The sequence below is a fragment of the Argiope bruennichi genome, chromosome X1 (genome assembly GCF_947563725.1).
Source record: "Argiope bruennichi chromosome X1, qqArgBrue1.1, whole genome shotgun sequence".
Taxonomy (NCBI): domain Eukaryota; kingdom Metazoa; phylum Arthropoda; class Arachnida; order Araneae; family Araneidae; genus Argiope; species Argiope bruennichi.
In genome coordinates this window covers 8,297,638-8,317,328 of record NC_079162.1, presented here as the reverse complement: position 1 = coordinate 8,317,328, position 19,691 = coordinate 8,297,638, and the positions used below count along the sequence as shown (strand labels likewise).

General features: G+C 33.0%; 1 protein-coding gene across 1 annotated transcript in view; it reads right to left on the bottom strand.

Annotated features, from left to right (window-relative positions):
* Window positions 1-19,691, bottom strand: part of LOC129958460 (glycogen phosphorylase-like) — a 75,142-nt gene that overhangs the window by 45,827 nt on the left and 9,624 nt on the right. The window contains exon 2 of the mRNA XM_056070954.1: window positions 7,225-7,326. Within this exon, the coding sequence (XP_055926929.1) occupies window positions 7,225-7,326 (102 nt within the window). The remainder of the gene's footprint in view (window positions 1-7,224; window positions 7,327-19,691) is intronic.

The window sequence follows — 19,691 nt, the reverse complement described above, 5'->3', positions numbered from 1 at the left end:
TAGTGCAACTTAACAGAAATGTATATTGCAATTAAAAAATGAAAATTAATAAAAAATAAGTTCTTGCAATCTTGGCAGCTGTTAAAATCGTGCTCTCCACAAATAGCCTTTTGCAAGTCGATGCATACATAGTTTAGCATTCGGCGTTTTTTAGATGGACATTAAATGCAAATTTCGTGTTTGATTTTTTTTGAACCCATCTTTAATTTAAGAAATATTTAGGCAAAATGCAGGCAAAGAAACTCAATGCAGATGATTATGGCATTAATAAAGTTCTGCGTGTTAACATTCGATTGATAGAATCTCGAAAAGTAACAAAGCTACACTTGTAACCCTTATATAACGCATTGAACTAGACGTGACGAGAACAGCTTGAACTAGTAGGATATTAGACGAAGGCTGATTATTAAAAAGTCGAAAAGTTTTCTTTAACAAAAAATTCAAGGTCAAAACAAACATAAGCGTGAAGTCCTGGTCGAAATGCTCTACACTCGAACTTTAACACGTATAATTTTTAATAAAAAAAAATAGGGATTTTTTTTAGTCATTAAAAAATCCCTACTGTAACTAAATGTAACTGTATTATAACTGCAACTTAATTCCTTTATTCTATTGTCTTCAGCGCCTCATGTTTTTGTTTTGCCCACCCCTTTCCATTTGATAAAAATTTTTACTTTTAAATGCAATAAAGTGCTTTAATTCTATTTTCTGAATGTTTTTTCTTTTCTACATTTTTAATACATTTTATTATTATTACGTATATTATGAAATGCAACTTTTTGAAAATTAAAATGCAGGGCGAATACGTTCAGCGGCAATTGAAAAACAGTTCCGCACAGTCGTTGTAATATTGCTGTCTCCAACTCATATGCTGAAAATTAGAGGATGAAAATTTTGGCACAAAAAGATTTGTCCAGCAGAAGGCCTTTACTACACTTAAACTCCACTTATGGTTATAGGCTCTTACCGTCCTGTGACTAGGGTTGGGAGGGGGAAGGAAGGTAGGCCTTAGACTCGAATGTAATAGACTCGCTTGTGTATGTTAGAAGTACAGTGGAGAAAGTTACAGGATACTATATATTGAATTATTCACTTCAATCCTCTGTAAATCTAATAGCGTCTAATAATTACAATATTCATGCCCTGAGGAATACATCAATTTCAAGTGTGATGAATATCAAGACCCCGAGATACAGCGGAAATGAGACCAGATTTCTAGGATACCTTTCTCCTCTAGCTTCTGCCTTCTCTCTCTCGACAGCAAGCAAGACATTTTCCCAAGATAAGTTGTAACTTCTGTTACTAGAAGCTCACTGTCAGCAAAAGGGGGGGGGGGGTACCCGAGCATCACAATTTTTTAGGAGTGTTGTCACCGATATATCAATTCGGATGGCATTCTATCTACATAACAAGTTCACCTGCTAGGTATCACGCGAAAATAATCACCTTCTGGGTGGTCTCTGCTTTTAATGATATATATTCTCGAGAAGGAGCCTTAGCGAGGCCTTGGATAGTATAAAAGGAAAGTACTGAATCTGGGAAAACACAAAGCCTTCCCTTATTGGACGTAATGAACAGTGCCATTGGGGGTTATATCTTCATCCTTTTTACATGGGTTTCCTTATCTAACTACCGACCTCATAGTGAATTTCAGTGGTAGGATGTTAATTTCAATTGCATCGATGTATATCTCCCAGGCATTCAGCTAAATTCTCTTTAAAAAAAAATTCTTTTTAAAATCAAGAAAAGCTTACACAGTATTTGACGGAAGCCCAAGAGTGTTAGCTGGCCTGTCCTTTTCATCGAATCAGTTCAAACGAAATCTTTTCTTTTAGCTAAGGAAGGAGAAGCTACATTGCTTGGTTTGATAATGACGTTGACAGAGATCGTCTGACGACAGGTCTTGCTGAAAAAAAAAATTCTATGCCATCTACGAAAAGACTCCCTCTTTGAGCTCAACTTCCACATAAAATCCAGAAGGTGCAATAAGTGGATTTTATCGCTTTATACTAATTTATATTATATATATATATATATATATAGTTTTTGAAGAGCTGAACTAATTTTCTAATTTTCTGAGAAATCAAGGTGTAGGTTTTATTATTTTTTGGTATTCGGCAGTGCCACCTTTGCTGTTGCTTTGGGCACACTACGAAAGGACGTCTCCAAAAATTACAAGAGACAATGTGTGGAAATCGTGTATGTGAGCACCTAATAAATACATGTCGCAAAGTTAGTTGCATAAATTGTTTTGAGTCTAAACAGAAATTTGGAACACATTATAATAGTAATCACCATTTCACTAATAAAACAATGATTATTTGAAATAAAAAGCCAATCTAATGCAGCTCGAGGAAAATGGGAAATCCTAGGGTTCTCTAAATTAATGTCAATCATTCCCAGGTTGTATAAAGCACTGCTTTTATGACGACTCGAAATTTATGTTTCGAGTCGTCACTTTATGTTTACAGCGTTCCTATTTAATTAATGGTCTCCCTCGTAGGTATTCTAGTGAGGCTAACAGTTTTCTTTTAAAAGACATACTGTTTCAATTCTAATAAATCCTCTTTTAAAAGCAATACTGAAAAAACAGTGACTTGTTATTTATTTCAAGAATCAGAAAATTGGACGTGTTTATTCCCAACCGCATGACAATATTGACGATTTAATAGAAGAATTATTGTACATGGAACTTTTCGAAACTTGTGTTTATTTCGGGAGACCTCAATGCCAGTTCCCAAATTGGGAGCTACAGTTTTGAGGGCAAGTTTGATTAATTCACGCCGAATGACATCATAGCCAAGAATTATCCAGAAACGGGTTCAATCTTTATTATAAATTATTTTAACAAATGGTTAAGGATTTCTCAAACTATAATAATATATATAAAAAAAAGTTCTAGAAATTAGAGTCCTGATATGTATTAGATTTGGAATTTTAATGATCACAGGTACGCCTGTATGTAGTGATTCTCCAGAACATAAGTATTTATTTAAACTAAATTCAGTATGAAAGTATTTAAAAATTTCTTTAAAGCATTCAACATTTGAACAACTTGCTAGGGTAAACGTGAACAATAAAATATATCTTCTACGAAAACTTTAAGGGGTAAAAACAATTCAAAATAAAACGAAATTTTGGAAAAACGATTTAAAAATTAAAAAGGTACAGAGTTAACGATTTTTATGGAAAATTTAAAGACTTAGAAATAAAGGAGAATCCGAAGAGTTAAGTCCATGCTACTGGTCTTATTTACAACAAAGAATCAAAAGAACTAAAGAGATTAATTAACCATACAAAGAGAAAGGTATGGGAGACGTTCTGTTCCAATTGCACTGCAAAATTCGAACACTTTAAAACCTGCTTTCCAAAAATTAAGAAGGTAAATATTAATATAAATATTTCTGGAGGTCAGCTCACCTTCAGAAATGCTTCTAAATATGCTTAAAGCGAAAGGGTTGATTCCGGGTAGAAGCACATGCCGCGTAACGAGCTGGTCGATCAATATGTCAAACCCGCTATGATCGAAGGAGAAATAATTGCTATTTTAATCCCTTATTCATATTTATGATTAGTTTATTTTGAATGAATGGCAGAGATAGCATTAAGACTCAGAGTAGGAGGATGTGTACCCAGATACAACTTTAATCTATAAACACATAAATGTCTAATATTTTTTTTGCTTTTGGAATGTTCCCAGAGTTGATTTCTGGGCATCTTTTCGGCTTTGCCAATTAACATCTAACCCGCCCTTCTAATAAATCCAAACCTAACTAGTTCTTCAGAAAGCTCAGGAATGAGGCATTACTAGAAAAAACAAAATTTGTTACATTTCGAGAGGTATTAGTTATGAATTTTAGGAAAAGACCGAGTGGTAAGGTAAGAGGATTTTTTAGGGTCTCATCCGTTTCTCAATTTTTTTGGTTTCAGCTTTTTGATGGCATTTTTTGTTGAAAAGAACTTAATTTGTTAAAATTTCTGTATTTGTATAGGTGTAAGCCACTATCTAATGTTTTTTTGTTTGTTTGCTCCCCCTTCTGTGTTTAGAATCTTTAATTGATCATTTTCTTTTTATCAGTTACATGATCTCTTTTGTCCTCAGTTTCAAACTCTTAATTCTTTGTTGAGATATATTAATTTTATTTTTCATGTGGTGACGGCGGTTTGTTTTTGGTGTTCCTGGTGTCAATTATTTTGTGTCTCACTTCTTAATTTTAGCTAGCAGTTAGCATTTTAAATATTAATTGTTTGATGTTGCTATATAGCGTACAATATTCTCCGCCAGTTGGGCATTACAATTCTTATGTTTATGAACATTTTCTGTTAGGTTTTTAATTTATATTTCGACTCTAGAGTTGGTCTGTTTATTATTTTTGTTTTATTTTTATCAAAAGAATTATAATACATATCCTTAATTTTTGCTTACGCAGCGGCGATAACTAAGCCTTTAAATTAATAAATAATAGTGTTGTATTGACAAAATAAATTGATATTGATTTTTACTTGACAAAAATCACGTTTGTCATGTTTAAATCACTTAGTATTTTCTACATAAATTCTTTTTTTAATATAATTTTTGTAATCTAAATTGCACTTTTGAATTTGGCTTATAAATATAGTCTTTAAATCTTTTAAAAGAGAAAAGTTAATACTGCAAAAACGAGCAGTAAGTAGGACCCCCTTTTTATTAGGACACATATGAAAGGTTTTCCCTTTGTGATCTTTCACCTCTTAGGATCTAAAAGTGATCAGTCTTTCTTCTGTAAGCATCTGTTTCCATGTGTCCCTCATTCATTTGAAATCTCGCTCTTTAGAAGAAAATTCCTTCTCACAACTTGAACTTTGCACACCTGGAAACTCGGCTCTATTTTTAAGTTGTTATGGATAAAAAAAGTTTTTAGTAACTTTTGCACTTTCTCTTATTCATTTTGGCTGACCAATTAGAGTTGACTGAGTTGGAGTTTTTATTGCACAAGTTTTAGAGAGGAAAGACAGACTTTCACTGATACGAAAAGGACGAACAGACACTATTTCTGATGCACGAAAGAGCAATTAGAGTATCCTAATAATTTTTTTTTTCCGATACGAAGGCTGTGATGAGAAAAGAGATGTTGATGCTAAAGAGAATTTTTGACTCGTAAGATTGTGGAGGGAGGCGAATTCAACCAGTGGAAGAGCTGACCTATCCAGCGGCAGGCTTAAAAAGGTCATGCCCCGGCTATTACACCCCACCTCTTGATCAGATGAAGATGTCCATGTTTTGTGGTTGGCTCAGGAAATACCTTGAATCACTCGTGCCCCAGAAGTATCTAAATATCTATAGGTTCTATCGTTCCTCGACGCGATGAGGTTAGCGCAGCAAGAAGTAATATCTGATGGCAGCTCCCCGATTATTCCTAACCCTGCAGAGTTCAAGGGTCTCGAATTTCCACTGAGAATGAGAGTGGCATTCGTGTTTCGGTGGCTTGCTGATGTGCCTCCCGGATCTGCCTTGCCTGTGCAGCCTAGTTGTTTCCTTAGAGAATGGTGGTGTCCCGCACAGATAAATCATTCAGTTAAATAATTTGATTTTTTTCTAAAAAATTTCTTGAATCATCCAATTTTCTAATTTTAAACCTAGAATTATCCGTTTTCACATATAAATTTGATTTATGTTTATTTAGAATGTCTGCAAGACTTTATTTATTACCATTAAATTGAGTTTGTTATTTTTCTTAAAATGTATATAGATGCAATATTTAAAAGATTTTCATTAGTTCTAGATGATATAAGATTGTTAATTGTTATTTACTTTTGCGGTCACTTTAAAGGGATAATTGTTTTGACTTTTTTTATAACCACCAAAGATAGATTTTTTTTTACATTTATCAAAGAGGTTTTTGATATATGGGAAGAATTTAATGTCAAAAGTTTGGCAGAAAAAAATTTTTATTCCATTAAGGAATAAAAGTTTTATAAATATATTAGTGTTTTTTATTGTTGTTGTTGTTGTGTTGAAGAATACTAAATTTTAAATATTTTAAAGTACTTATTGAAAGTTCGGCAATGTAATGCACTGTGTTAAGAGATTTAAAGTATTGTAATTTGTTCAAGATATGCATCCTTTGACATAATATTTGAGAGCAACTGAATGACAATTTCTATAATTGAAGAATTTCACAAGTTTTTTTTAATTCTATCGTGTGTGTGTGTGTGTATTGTTTAATAAAGACGAAAATACATGTTTTGTATACATGGGTCGACCTTAAGAGTTTCATTTAACATTGTTTTTGTTTTGTATTTATAATGTTTTCCTATTCTTAAGTCTGCATGTCAAGTTGAAAGTATAATTATCTAAAATATTCGATGTGCAATATTGAAGCAACTCGTCCAGATTGTCATTGACATTTTTTTCAAATTCATATAGATCTTAATAAATGTGTTTAATAGTTTAAACTATGTTTGTTTATTACACAAAAGTATTTAGAAAAAATAGAGTCGTATTTTCTCTTATTTCTTATCACGCAAAATATCTAAGAAAAAATACGAAAGAACATTAAACATTTTGAAAGTACTTTCAAACATTTTAAGAAAGTTTTTCAAACATTTCAACATTTTTTTTTAATTTCTAATATAGAAATATTTAGAAAAAATACGACTTCGTTCTCATTTATATTCATGGATTCAAATTAATTTCTGGAGTTTTATTGTCTGTTGCGTTTTTTCAACTCGATTTCATCTTTTACGCTCCAACTTTTCTGCTCGATTTTCATGGCAGATACTAAATCATCCAAGTCTTAAAATTGATTTCAGAATGACCAACAGGAAAATATATAATATATAGAGATTCTTAGAGCTTCCAGAAGATGTTAAATTCTTTACAGTAAAGAAATCATCCGCTGGTGTCCTGAAAGTGAATAATACATATTCAATTAAAGAAAATTTCTCTTTTTCTTAAAACTGCAGTTTCACCATAATATTGTTTGGCAAGATTTTATTGCTTTTTCTCTGGCATTGCCATTGATCGTTTATTGACAAATCTCGGAATTTGACTTTCTAAAGGCACAATACCGACGACTGACTAAAGGGACTTCTTCAGCGACCAGCATCGACACAATATTAACTCGTACTTTTTTTTTATACAAAATGAATAAACAATTAGAGAAATAATATTCAGACCTATTATGTTGAATGTAAAAGCTAGAAACAATTTACTTAATGAGAATATATATAAAAAATAATTACCTGGTAGAGAGCTTCATCACATGCACTTTGAACGTTTAAATTGATCATGGTATTCGTCAGGGTACGTCCCATGTAGTACTCAAGGGACAAATAGTACACTCTCTGAAAAAAATTCAAGATGAAAAGATCGAAAAATAAAAACGAATTTTAAAAATATTTTTCTACGTTTTAGCAAAATTATCTTAAAGTTTGAGGATCAAAATGAAAGTTTCAATACATGAACTTAATGGAAATAATCTATGAATGTGATGAAAATGCTAGTTTACATAAGGTATTTAGATTTTTAATGATTAAAAAATTTCTTATACTCATTGTAGGCTTCATTTCTTTTTTAGCACCTCGCGTTAACATTTTGTTTTGAACTACATATTTTCTATAAAAAATATTTTCTATTTTTTAGAATATTAATTAAAGCATGATTTTAAAAACTTTATTAAATTTAACATTTTAGTCTCAAATTTATAATTCATTGTAAATTTGAGACTAAGAATCTTATTTTTCTCCAGTTCACTATCAGGTAACGCCACTCGGGTGGAAAGCAAAATTTAATAGATTCATTGATATTAAATTTATTAAAATATTAAAACAATATATTGTCATCGAGAACACACAATTGCATAAAATTTCAGAATTCTAGAACATCAAGAGGTGAATGAAAAATAAATTACAAAATTGCACCTTCATAAACAAGAAACATGGAAGTTAAATACATTTTATATCTGCAGCGACAGATAGAAAATAAATCGAATCAAATCAAAATAAAATTAAGAAAAATGAAAGAATCGGCATACAAATAATGAGAAATATTGAAAATTTATTAGCATAGTATAATTAATGTTAGAAGAAAATTTTGAACCGAACAGGAATTGTTCCTGGCAAAATGGATATCAAACGACAGAAACTTGGTCTAAAGGGAGCTCTGCAACTTATGTAGAAATCGCATTTCCAAGTACAGAAAAGAAATTAAACTGAAGCTGCATGCGTAATATTTTACAAAGAAATTATCCAAAGACTTCAACGTATTTTTCCTTAAGATAAATTTTTAAAAAATAAAAGTTTTTTTATTAATACGAAACTTCTGTAAGGAAGGAAATCATCCACAATTCCTACCATTTTTAAAAAGGATGAAGAAGATTTGCCTATTGAGCACGCAGCAGGGACGGAATCGTTTGTTTTGATGGCACAAATGATATTCTTGGGGCAGGAAAAAGAATGAACGAAGACATGAAATGAACTGAAGGGCAAGGCTCAAATATAATAAAAGCTAGAAAACACAAAAATAAGGGAAATCTTAAAGGAGCTTAACAAGTAAAAATAAGCGAGTTTTGATGGATAACTCTTAATCCTATATTATTATTAGCACTCTTTATTACACATACACATGGAGTAGGTAAAGTCCTATTAAGACTTTTCAATTCAAAACGGCGTTTCGTATAGCCAAGGAAGTAACGGGTACTTGAGTCAAGTGACTATGCTGAATTCAGAACCGAACAGAATAATTGATGTATAGCGACGAAATAAGGAATTGACAAAAATCAATTAAAAAATAAAGGAGATCGACCAATAGATCAAGTTAGAAAAATTTACGCTATGCATAATAAAAATACAGGAAAAAGTTCACGGAGTTCTGTAAAATGAGTGAAGATATTTGCGATAGAAATGATGAGCTTTCCGCGACATGAAAGGTTTCGTCCTAAATTGAAAAATGTATTCGCCGGTATTACAGATTTTCCGAGTAAAACGTAAGCAAATAATAATAAAACGCACTCGGGGAGGGGGGGGGGGTCAAGACCATTTCAGGCTGGACATTTTTCAAGTCACAGAAAGTTCAGAATTATATCTCCGTCACTTTTACACAGAACTAATTACACGACACTTTTCCTGCGTTTTTATTATGGTAGAGCGTTGATTTTTTTTCTCTCATTTGGCCCGATCTTCTTTATACCTTGAGTTTTCTTTACTCTACCACCGTCTCAAATTCAGCAGAGTCATTCGACTTTAGGTACACATTACTTTTTTGGCTGAAATTTTAAATTTCGTACTTTTTTTTTTTCGTGTGTCTCAAAAACTGTTCCACTTTCTCTTCAGTCAATTTTTGACAGCTCGCAAAACATTACTTAAAAAGAGCAAAATTTTCGAGTGCTACTACCACAATTTTTGCGGCTTTACACTTCTCAGTTCCTTCAATTCCTGAACTCTTAGGAATCCAACAAAAGATTCTATCCATGCCTCTTTGTCTTAAACAGAACTCAACACATTCCAGCATAAGAAGTTGGCTTAATGAAAAAACATTCATTATTATTTTGATGATGCTATTTGGATACGAATATAAAATAATTTTGGAGATTGAACTGAAAAGAGTTTGGTGAATATGGCAATGAAAATGATTCAGATTCGATGGAACCGTTCTCCACGCAGCCCAACAAGACATATCAACTACTAATTCTAAGCATTGACAGGCTACCACAGAGCTGGTCGAAACTTATTCGAAGGAAATAATTATCCGAAGCCCTTAACGCCAAACCCAAAAGTGGAACCTTCGCTTGAACCCTAGCCGATTAAATACAAAAGGTAGCTAGTTACCAGCCTGTATGATTCACCGGGGGACCATAATACATCATTCCACTGAAGAATTTCTACCCACGACAAACACGCAGGAATTTGTCGTCCATGAAAAGCTAGATGCAGACAGCAGTAACAGCACCACGTGTGAGTTTGTTTGCCATCGAGAAGCTAGAAAAGGAAAGCAAAAAAAGAAACTGGAAGGGAAGGTAAACAAGAAAGGAGGCCAGAGTATCGCAGTACCCCGGAATTGTAATGCCCTTCACTACGTTCACTTAAGGAGGCATTAGGAGGAAAAATACCGTTATTTCTATAAAAGGCTTTTTTTTCCCTCCCGTATAACTACAATCGTGTATTTAGCATTTTAAAATTCAGATTGTTGCCCCTATTCTCCATCCTACATCAACGAATGAATTTTTAAAGCCAAAAATTTATTCCAAATTTAAATCCTCGCAAAAATTGTATCATAACTTGAGAAAAGATATGAATCATTTTTAGAAATTCGAAACTCTTGCGAGCTTTCTCAGACTATCAAAAAGAGCCAACTCAGATTTTCAAAGTTACTTGGGACCAGGGTGAGATTTCGAAAGGTCTGACAAAAGACGAGGAATACGCATCGAAAATAAATGGAATGGATAACTAACTTATTTTCGATGCTAATCAACTAAGAAATAAGAATCAATAAAATACGACAAATATTAGTGAAATAATATTCAAATTATTCGGACTAAAAGTTGGATTTTGTAATGTTAAAATTTTTTAAAAAATTCCATAATGAAGATTTCAATGCTGTTTATTCATTTGCAGAGTCGGACATTTTAAAGGTGAACAGATATTCAAAGTTTCAAAACAATAACACTGAAATGCCCAATGTTGCATTCCATGTTCTTATTTCAGTCAATATTAGCTATTGCGATACGTACAATAAAAACCTTCCGAGTACTATGAATAATAGTACTTCAAACATTTGGAAGCAAGAAATCTATCGCGTAGTTTGAATTTCAAACAATTTGTTGAGTTCCATTTTCGAACACAATGAGAAGCAATAACTTATGACAGGTAAAAATTTAGCTAGATCCTTTAGTATGAGAATTAAGGAAAATATTTCTTAAAAACTATATAAAAAAGAATAGTAATTTGTAATGCATTGTGTAGTGGCGTTTACGATACATTTTCCGGGACGCTCACTGTCGCTTTCTTGGATACGGCCTTGGCACGTAATAAGATTCTTTGTCACCGAGAAAGTGTTCCCATCACGTTCGTAGCAGCTAATATGTTAATTAGTAATATAATTTCCTAACGGTACACCTGAATTTCAGTAGAGAGCTTGTAGAGCATTTAAGTTAAGAATGTAAATTAAAAATGTTCCAAATTAATTTTATAAATTTTGTTTTTCCCGCTTGTATTTATCTGCACAGTGGCGGTTAATAATTATGTAAGGCAGTGTTTGTGTATTTTTTTCTATATTATATTATACATGTAATTATATCTTTTAATCTAATTTAAATCCTAATTCATTTCAAAATTATCTTAATTTAACCCATGTTAACTTCATTCTAAAATAGTTTCTTATTTCCAGATCCAATTCCTACTTTAATTCTACATGCGCTCTATAAAATTGTTTATTTTTGCATTTTCCCAAGCTCTGAGTGAAGAGATAAAATTCCATAATGCTTAGCACATTTTTTTAAATATTCCTTATCCTAAATCTATAAGTGTCAAAGAAATCCCTATAAAAATCTCATTGTAAAAACCATTGAAGGGAGAATTTCGTTCTCTTCTGCTCTTGTGTTGCGACGTAGATTGACGTATCTCGTCGCTTCTTGCACATAAATAATGCCCCTCTCCGGGACGGAATAAATCTAAGTTAAAAATTCAAAAGCGTCTTCTCTTCAGCCACGCAATGTTTAAAAAATATGTTTACAATTAATTAGTCGACAAGACAGACATTTGTTCAAAAATCGCAAATTATTAAAGAACTCAAATTATGGAGGAGCAAGCAAAATGAATGGATTCTGACATTTCGTCTCGGCTGCGTGGATCTGCTACTCGTGCCCGAGGCTTAAGTTCTTTGCTCCGGACCACGCTGCCGATGGAGTAGCCTAGACTACTCCATCGGCAAGTAGCCAATTCCTTTTGCTTCATTCGCTGCCTACAGTCCTTGTGGTGCCTCGAATCTTAAAGAAGTGCCATTCACTCTCAAGATGTGCTGCCGCCTGTGCCAAATGACCCATCCAGATACTGGTACCATTTTTGCGTTCCTTTATCACAATAGCCAACGTCCTCGCCGTGTTAAAGTTTAAAAGTGTTACTCTACATTACAGTGCTCAAAAGGTTTGCCTTCCTGCAATTCTGATACTGAAATCCTTGCATTTTACCGATTGAGCTACTGCTTGTTGATTTCAATTTTCATTACAAACTGCTAAAACTATTTAAAGTATTAAAAATTAAATTTAATAATGAAAAACTGTATTAACATCAACTGTCATCCACTACAAGTTTAAAAATCTGATTTGAACTTGAGTGGATGAATAAAAAGTAATTAACGATTGAAAATTTGAACAAGATATATAAATATATATAGGGAGAGTGTGAATAGGAATTGAGAAATGAAAATTTTTTAATAGTTTGTACTTCACAGAAATCCTATATACTCAAGATTATCCTTCAAATTTAAAGTTTTCACAAATACTCAATAAAGGCTTTATTGAAAGTTGTGACAGTTAATATTTTTTATTAATTAAAAATTAAATTTTCATTAATATAATTTTTATTTTTAGCGTTGCCATTGCTATGGAACAAAAATATCAGATGCTTTAAGGCATTTTATTTACTTCTCTCTGAGTTGCCATTCGCATTCTAAATCATTCTTTAAAATTCATAATCAACTCAAAAAGGAGGGGGGAGATTAGCTTTCGTCGGGTTTTATATAATCATTTGAAACAATCTAATTTTTTAGAGAAGCTTTGTTATTAAATATTTATATCAAACAAATTGTGAAGGATAAAAGCATTCAGTGTATTGTATTTCATTTTATTTACAAGTTGTTTTGCTTTGAAAAGATTATATTTTCAAAAATTATGGTAGAAGAGTCAGAAAAGGAATAAACATCCTTTAACGAGTGTTATTATACCAAAATCAAAACATGAAAATAATTGCCTTCCAGGCAACTCCAAGTATACAAACTACCATTTAATATAAGAAATAGTATTTTAGTAACGGATTTTATTTCCATCCAAATGACTTTTAGAGCCAAGATGATTTCAGCTCGAATTTAGCTTTTGAAAGCATAGGATAAATGCCGCATTTCCGGCCTAATTGCTGCTTTCCTCATGCCTAATAGCAATAGGCGCTCCCTGCAGATTTCATCGACACGCACACGCATTTGATCTCGCACAAGCGGCAGAAGGGCGGGCGAAATTTCGTAGAGGACTGGATTTTCTGATTGACGGTTCAATCCAAAACGAGTGAGGCTTTCTAGGGGAGGATTAAAAAGGATTTTCACATAATTACTGAATTTGCTCTTCAGCAGCATATACCATTAGGTTTGTGGCTTTTGTCTTCTAGTAAATTCAGAAAAATTTTAGATTTTCATTTTTCGGATGCATTTTTTGTATTAAATGCGCGCGCGCGCGTGTGTGTGTGTGTGTGTGTGTGTGTGTGTGTGTGTGTGTGTGTGTGTGTGTGTGTGTGTGTGTGTGTGTGTGTGTGTGTGTTTTTGAATATAGAAAAACTGGATTAAATGGTTTATGATTCTTGTTAGGTACAAGAATCAAACGCCGTCATGTTCCCTTTTATCAAATTTTCAAGATTTATTTTAAATGATTCTTAATCTGTGTTTTGATAAATTTCATTATGTAGTTTCTCATCCGTAGATCATTATGTAGTTCAACTTTATACTTTTGGCACACAATCCATTTTCAATGAGATAATTTTTGTATCACTAAGTTTAAATCAAACTTTACTTGGGAATAACGTCGTCTTTCTACACATTTCAAATGATTCAAACCCAAAAATGAACTAACAACAAACCCTACTAACCGTCACAACTAACAAATAACTATTACCTCAACACAAATAATACACTACGCAGGAAATATAAATACTAGCCGCCAAAGAGATTCCTGACACTAAATCTATTTCCACAGGGCTATCGAGGAAGTCAGGGCACACATGGGAGGAAAACCTTTTGCATGATAAGAAAAAGGAAACAAATTATTTTGCATGTACAGTTTATGAATTTTCTCCTCTATTTATACAATGGTTTTCGTCATATCGGACATATTAAGAATCATGAAACATATAATTCATAAAATCGATGCGTCTAAATTTAGAATGAGCTAATTCTAGACCTATTTACAAAGGCACAACGAATTTCAATAGAGCGTTTATTCCGTAATGTGACAGGTTAGATTTTATGAATATACTCTAGTATAATCCATTGGTTTGAGAAATTCATAGCAAATTTTAAAGTTATAATACTCAAAAAGAAATCGTAAAATCTCTAATTAGGAAGCTATACAAATAGTAACAGTGAATTGTAAGGGGAACTTCGACCATTCGAAGTTAATAGAATGACATTCAATCGAAAATATATCGTACAAGAAAGTTTTGTTTCAATATATTAGAGAAAATTTGGATTTTTTAACACTTAACTTAGCCGTGTTTCATACATATTTAAACGAAAACCTCACTATTCTCATGAAATGCAAAATAGATTTCAAAATGCAACATGATGAAAGATTTGCCATTGCTTTGTGCTAAAAAGATGTCGGCATTTGTCTCAAATTAAACAGCAAGGATATTTACAACTTTCAGTTTGGCTTGAATGATTGCCTCAACTAAGAAATGTTCCCTGAAAAGGGTTGAAGAAGGCATTCAATTTTTACTTTCTCGTATACGAATCGAGCTTTTGAAGAATCTCCACGTTTTAGATCTCTCCAAGACCGAAACACACATTGTCACAAATAGAATTCAGATAGAATTTGGTATATACATAAAAATTGTCGACTTCTAGCAAATGCTGAGCCAAATTTACTCAAAGGAAGTAAATTACAAAATGGAGAGATAAAACATTTAACATCTATATTGTAAACACCCATCAAATTTTGAGTCAAATTCAACCAGGGGTTAACCATTTATCCGTCTGTCATTTCAAACGGCGATAACTTAAAAATGACTTAAATATATCATATTTTGTGACTACAATTTCAAATTTGTCAAATTTTGTTTCCATATGGTTGGGAAAGACGAGTCCAAAACAAAAATTCGATTTACGAATACTATTAATCGACAGAGAATTCGTCAAGGATCACATGACAGATTCGGTAAAAATATTTCGCCACTGCCATGCAAGACGAATGCCAATGACCAATGCCATGCAAGAAGTAGAAAATCTTTCTTGATTTGAGGAGACCACTCCTGTTCAGTTCTTAACAGAGAAAATTGACTACTTACTACTTGGTGTTAATAATAAAATTTGGGATTTTTTTTTCCCTTGAATAATGATTGTGATCAGCCATTTAACCGGCATCAGCAGATTTTTTTTCTGCCAACTTGACGTTTATTCGATGATTGGAGGTATTTTTAGCAATTAATATTTTTCCGAAGTACCATTTACATGCTCAAGGTACGATTTATTGTCGAAAAGTATAATGATTCAAAATAGTATAACACTACAAGGAACAGAAATTCCTATTCAAACAGCCAAAAAAATAATTAAAAATTAAATAACCATGAAAAATGTTTCATTATTGTATTATTAATTATTCCAGTTCCAGCTGTTAACTTCAACTAAAATATTAATATCTCTAATTTCAATTTTGATAATCGTAAAAGTAAAAAAAGTGAAGAACGTAGTTTATTAGATAAGACAAAAATTAAAAATTTCGGTCGTTCTTAAGGAAGGATGATACTTAAACTTTTTTATATATAAAAATCATTTTCTTTGCGTTATGAAGAAAAAAGTAGTCAGAAGAAAGCTGGATTCAAAGCAAAGTTGTGGGGAACTAACTAAACCCCAATACGAGCGACAAATGTGAAAACCAACACGACTCGACAAAAAACACGCTTTTTCGCCGCCCGATTGACACACACACACACACACACACACACACACACACACACACACACACACACACACACACACACACACACACACACACACACACACACACACACACACACACACACACACACACACACACACACACACACACACACACACACACACACACACACACACACACACACACACACACACACACACACACACACACACACACACACACACACACACACACACACACACACACACACACACACACACACACACACACACACACACACACACACACACACACACACACACACACACACACACACACACACACACACACACACACACACACACACACACACACACACACACACACACACACACACACACACACACACACACACACACACACACACACACACACACACACACACACACACACACACACACACACACACACACACACACACACACACACACACACACACACACACACACACACACACACACACACACACACACACACACACACACACACACACACACACACACACACACACACACACACACACACACACACACACACACACACACACACACACACACACACACACACACACACACACACACACACACACACACACACACACACACACACACACACACACACACACACACACACACACACACACACACACACACACACACACACACACACACACACACACACACACACACACACACACACACACACACACACACACACACACACACACACACACACACACACACACACACACACACACACACACACACACACACACACACACACACACACACACACACACACACACACACACACACACACACACACACACACACACACACACACACACACACACACACACACACACACACACACACACACACACACACACACACACACACACACACACACACACACACACACACACACACACACACACACACACCATGAATCCGACTTCTGTCATTAGGTAGCTTAATATAGAAAAGCGACATTACCTTTGTAAACTAAGATTAAAAATTAGAAAATGTTTTTAAAAACAGATATTTAACTGCGTATTTATAGGGGGAAAATACCATTGGAGGGGGGAGGGCGGCCAACTAAAAAATGTGAAGCACAGAAAACAATAGGGGAAGGATATGAAGCCCCAGAAAATTCTTGAATATTCATTATATATAATTACAATACATGATATAAGCTATTAAAACTCCTATTAAGAAGAGCATTTCCATTTGAGCCACAAGCTTTTGTACTACTTTTGTTTTGTTCTCAGATTTTTAAAAAGTTCCTTAAAAAAACGTTTTTATAAGTATTAATAAAATTAATACATTTTAATAAAGTTCATTACCAATGAAAACGGTTTAATATTAAACAATACGCGATTTGAATAAAATGATAAAACAATTTAAGTATTTTTTAAATAAATTGTAATAAAAACAGTATGCAGCAATAAGAAAGCTGTACATTAAAATTTAAAAATAAACATTTCATATTAAAAGTATTCGAAGCCTCGTAAGAAGAAACACGGTATTGCCTTTTTGATCGATAATTCAATAGAGTAGACGCAAGTTACACGGTGCATTTAAGAAGAGCACTTCAAAAGCAACTAAATTTGAATAACAAAATAAAAATTTTAGTTTGGTTAGCGAAACCACCATAATTATGTTAATAGGAAATCCAAAACAATAGAGTTCGCCATAGAAGTAGTAAAATTCGCAGGAGGAGAAAAAAAAGAACCATTCTAGTAGATCAGCAGAACTGTTTTATAGCCCCATTTTTCAGAAGACAAAAATCTTTATTTCACGACACAACATCATACAATAACGATCCATATTTTTTCCCTCACCATCGCTGCGGAATCTCGGAAATACTACCAAAAATAGTTAACCTATCAAAAATGAAAAGCTTTTACTAAAATGCAGCAGCAAACACTTCGCTGAACACCACAAAGTGAGAAAATTCATTTTGTGTACAACGAAACAATGGAGCACTAAAACAAGACTCGTAAGAATTCGAATACATATTGCTTTTATGATGCTGTGGGGAATAATCACTTGACTTGTGCAACGATTTTCCCATTTTTACTTTCGCGCATGCAAAATATGGAATTCGACCTTCGATGCTTGAGACCTCCCGAATTCGAAAAGCTGCAGAAAAATAGATTTCTACCTAAATGTGAATCAAATCCATCCAAGGGAATTTTATGCGTACGGGAACTCAAATTGAATCAAAGACAGGATGATCCAAATGAAACAAACAGCACCGACTGTGCAAAAAAAATCACAATTCAAAATGAGTACACTTTTTCCGATTTCAGCAGAAAAATGGTTCATACTTCGGTCGATATGGAGAAATGACGCTGCTGTGCAAATAAGTTTATTTTTGAAAAGTACATGAAACAATTTTCATTTAAGAGAAAATCTGAAGTAAAATTGAAATATCATAAGAAGGAATTAAAGAGTTTATGTGCAATAATAATAATAATATGCAATAGATTTATTGCAATTGCACGACGTCGTTGTCAATGAGAAAAGTTGTTACCTGCTTTTAATAACATATACTTAGAATTTTTTTTAAAAAGATATCTAGCCTTAAATCTAATTTTTTTAAAAGATATAGCCTAAAATATTTAGAAACGAAATTCATGTTACAGCAATTCAATTCGAAAATTTGCTTTTTTTTCAGGTGTGAATAAAAGAGTTTGGAAACATTTTTCTGGAAACATTCCGAAGTCCGCCTGGCCAAGTCCTCGAGCCCATTAAAGGTCTAAAAAATTACGATTACCGAGGACAAAATAGGGAAGTATTAAAAAAAAAACAATTGTGCAATATAATTTTTTCACATTTAAATTTTAAGCTCGAATGAACTGAAATAAGCTCGAATTGGAGACGATATATTGAGTTAATAGAAAACTCAAAAGATCAAAGAAAAAATTCGAATGATTCGCAAATTTAAAAAAGGTTTTAATCAACTGCATTCACTATAAAAATAGAGATTAAATTCATTTTTAGATTATATAAATTTTTATTCCAGACTAAGATAAGGAACTTCCGACCAAGAGCCTGATCCTTATGATCAAGTTGGAAAAAAAGAAGTCGGAAATTATAAGACTACAAAGGAAGAAAGATACTCGCATAAAAGTTCACTTGATCCAATTAAAAGTTAAAATCGCCGTCAAACTAAAAAGTTATGCTTTCAACAAACTATTCAGAAATAGAATTTCTTTAATTTTCTGTAACCGACATTTTAGAGAAATAAGAACAAAAGTGTGTATTGAGAAGGGTTTTACCGACTTATTTGACTAGCTTCATATTTCGAAACACGAAATTTTTATTTAATGAATTTTCTGGGACACTACCAATTCTGAAATTTTGAACGTATGCGTTCTTTATCACTATTTTAATATGTAAAGAATTTAATTATCAGTTCATTTCATTAAACTCCAATACCATATGAGTGGCTCACCGTATAATGGACAAAATTGATTGCAAGATTCCATAACTTTTGCAATAAAAATTAAAATCTTTGCCAGTTATATATTAATAAAGTGCCAAAATTATTCACTAAGTATAATATGTGAACAGTTTTCTTTAAGAGAAACAGATTTAACCTTTATCAGGGAAATGCCCAATTATAACACCAATGAGCAATTCTGAAGAAACGCTCGTCTTTAAATGGGAATCAATTTACGAACCGCAAAATCTACTTTCGTCTCGCCTTTAATCGGCATATTCTAAAGGGTGCAAGACCTTAAAAGTGGCCAAGGAGAGGACCATAAATTATTCAATGAAAAGCTTGTAT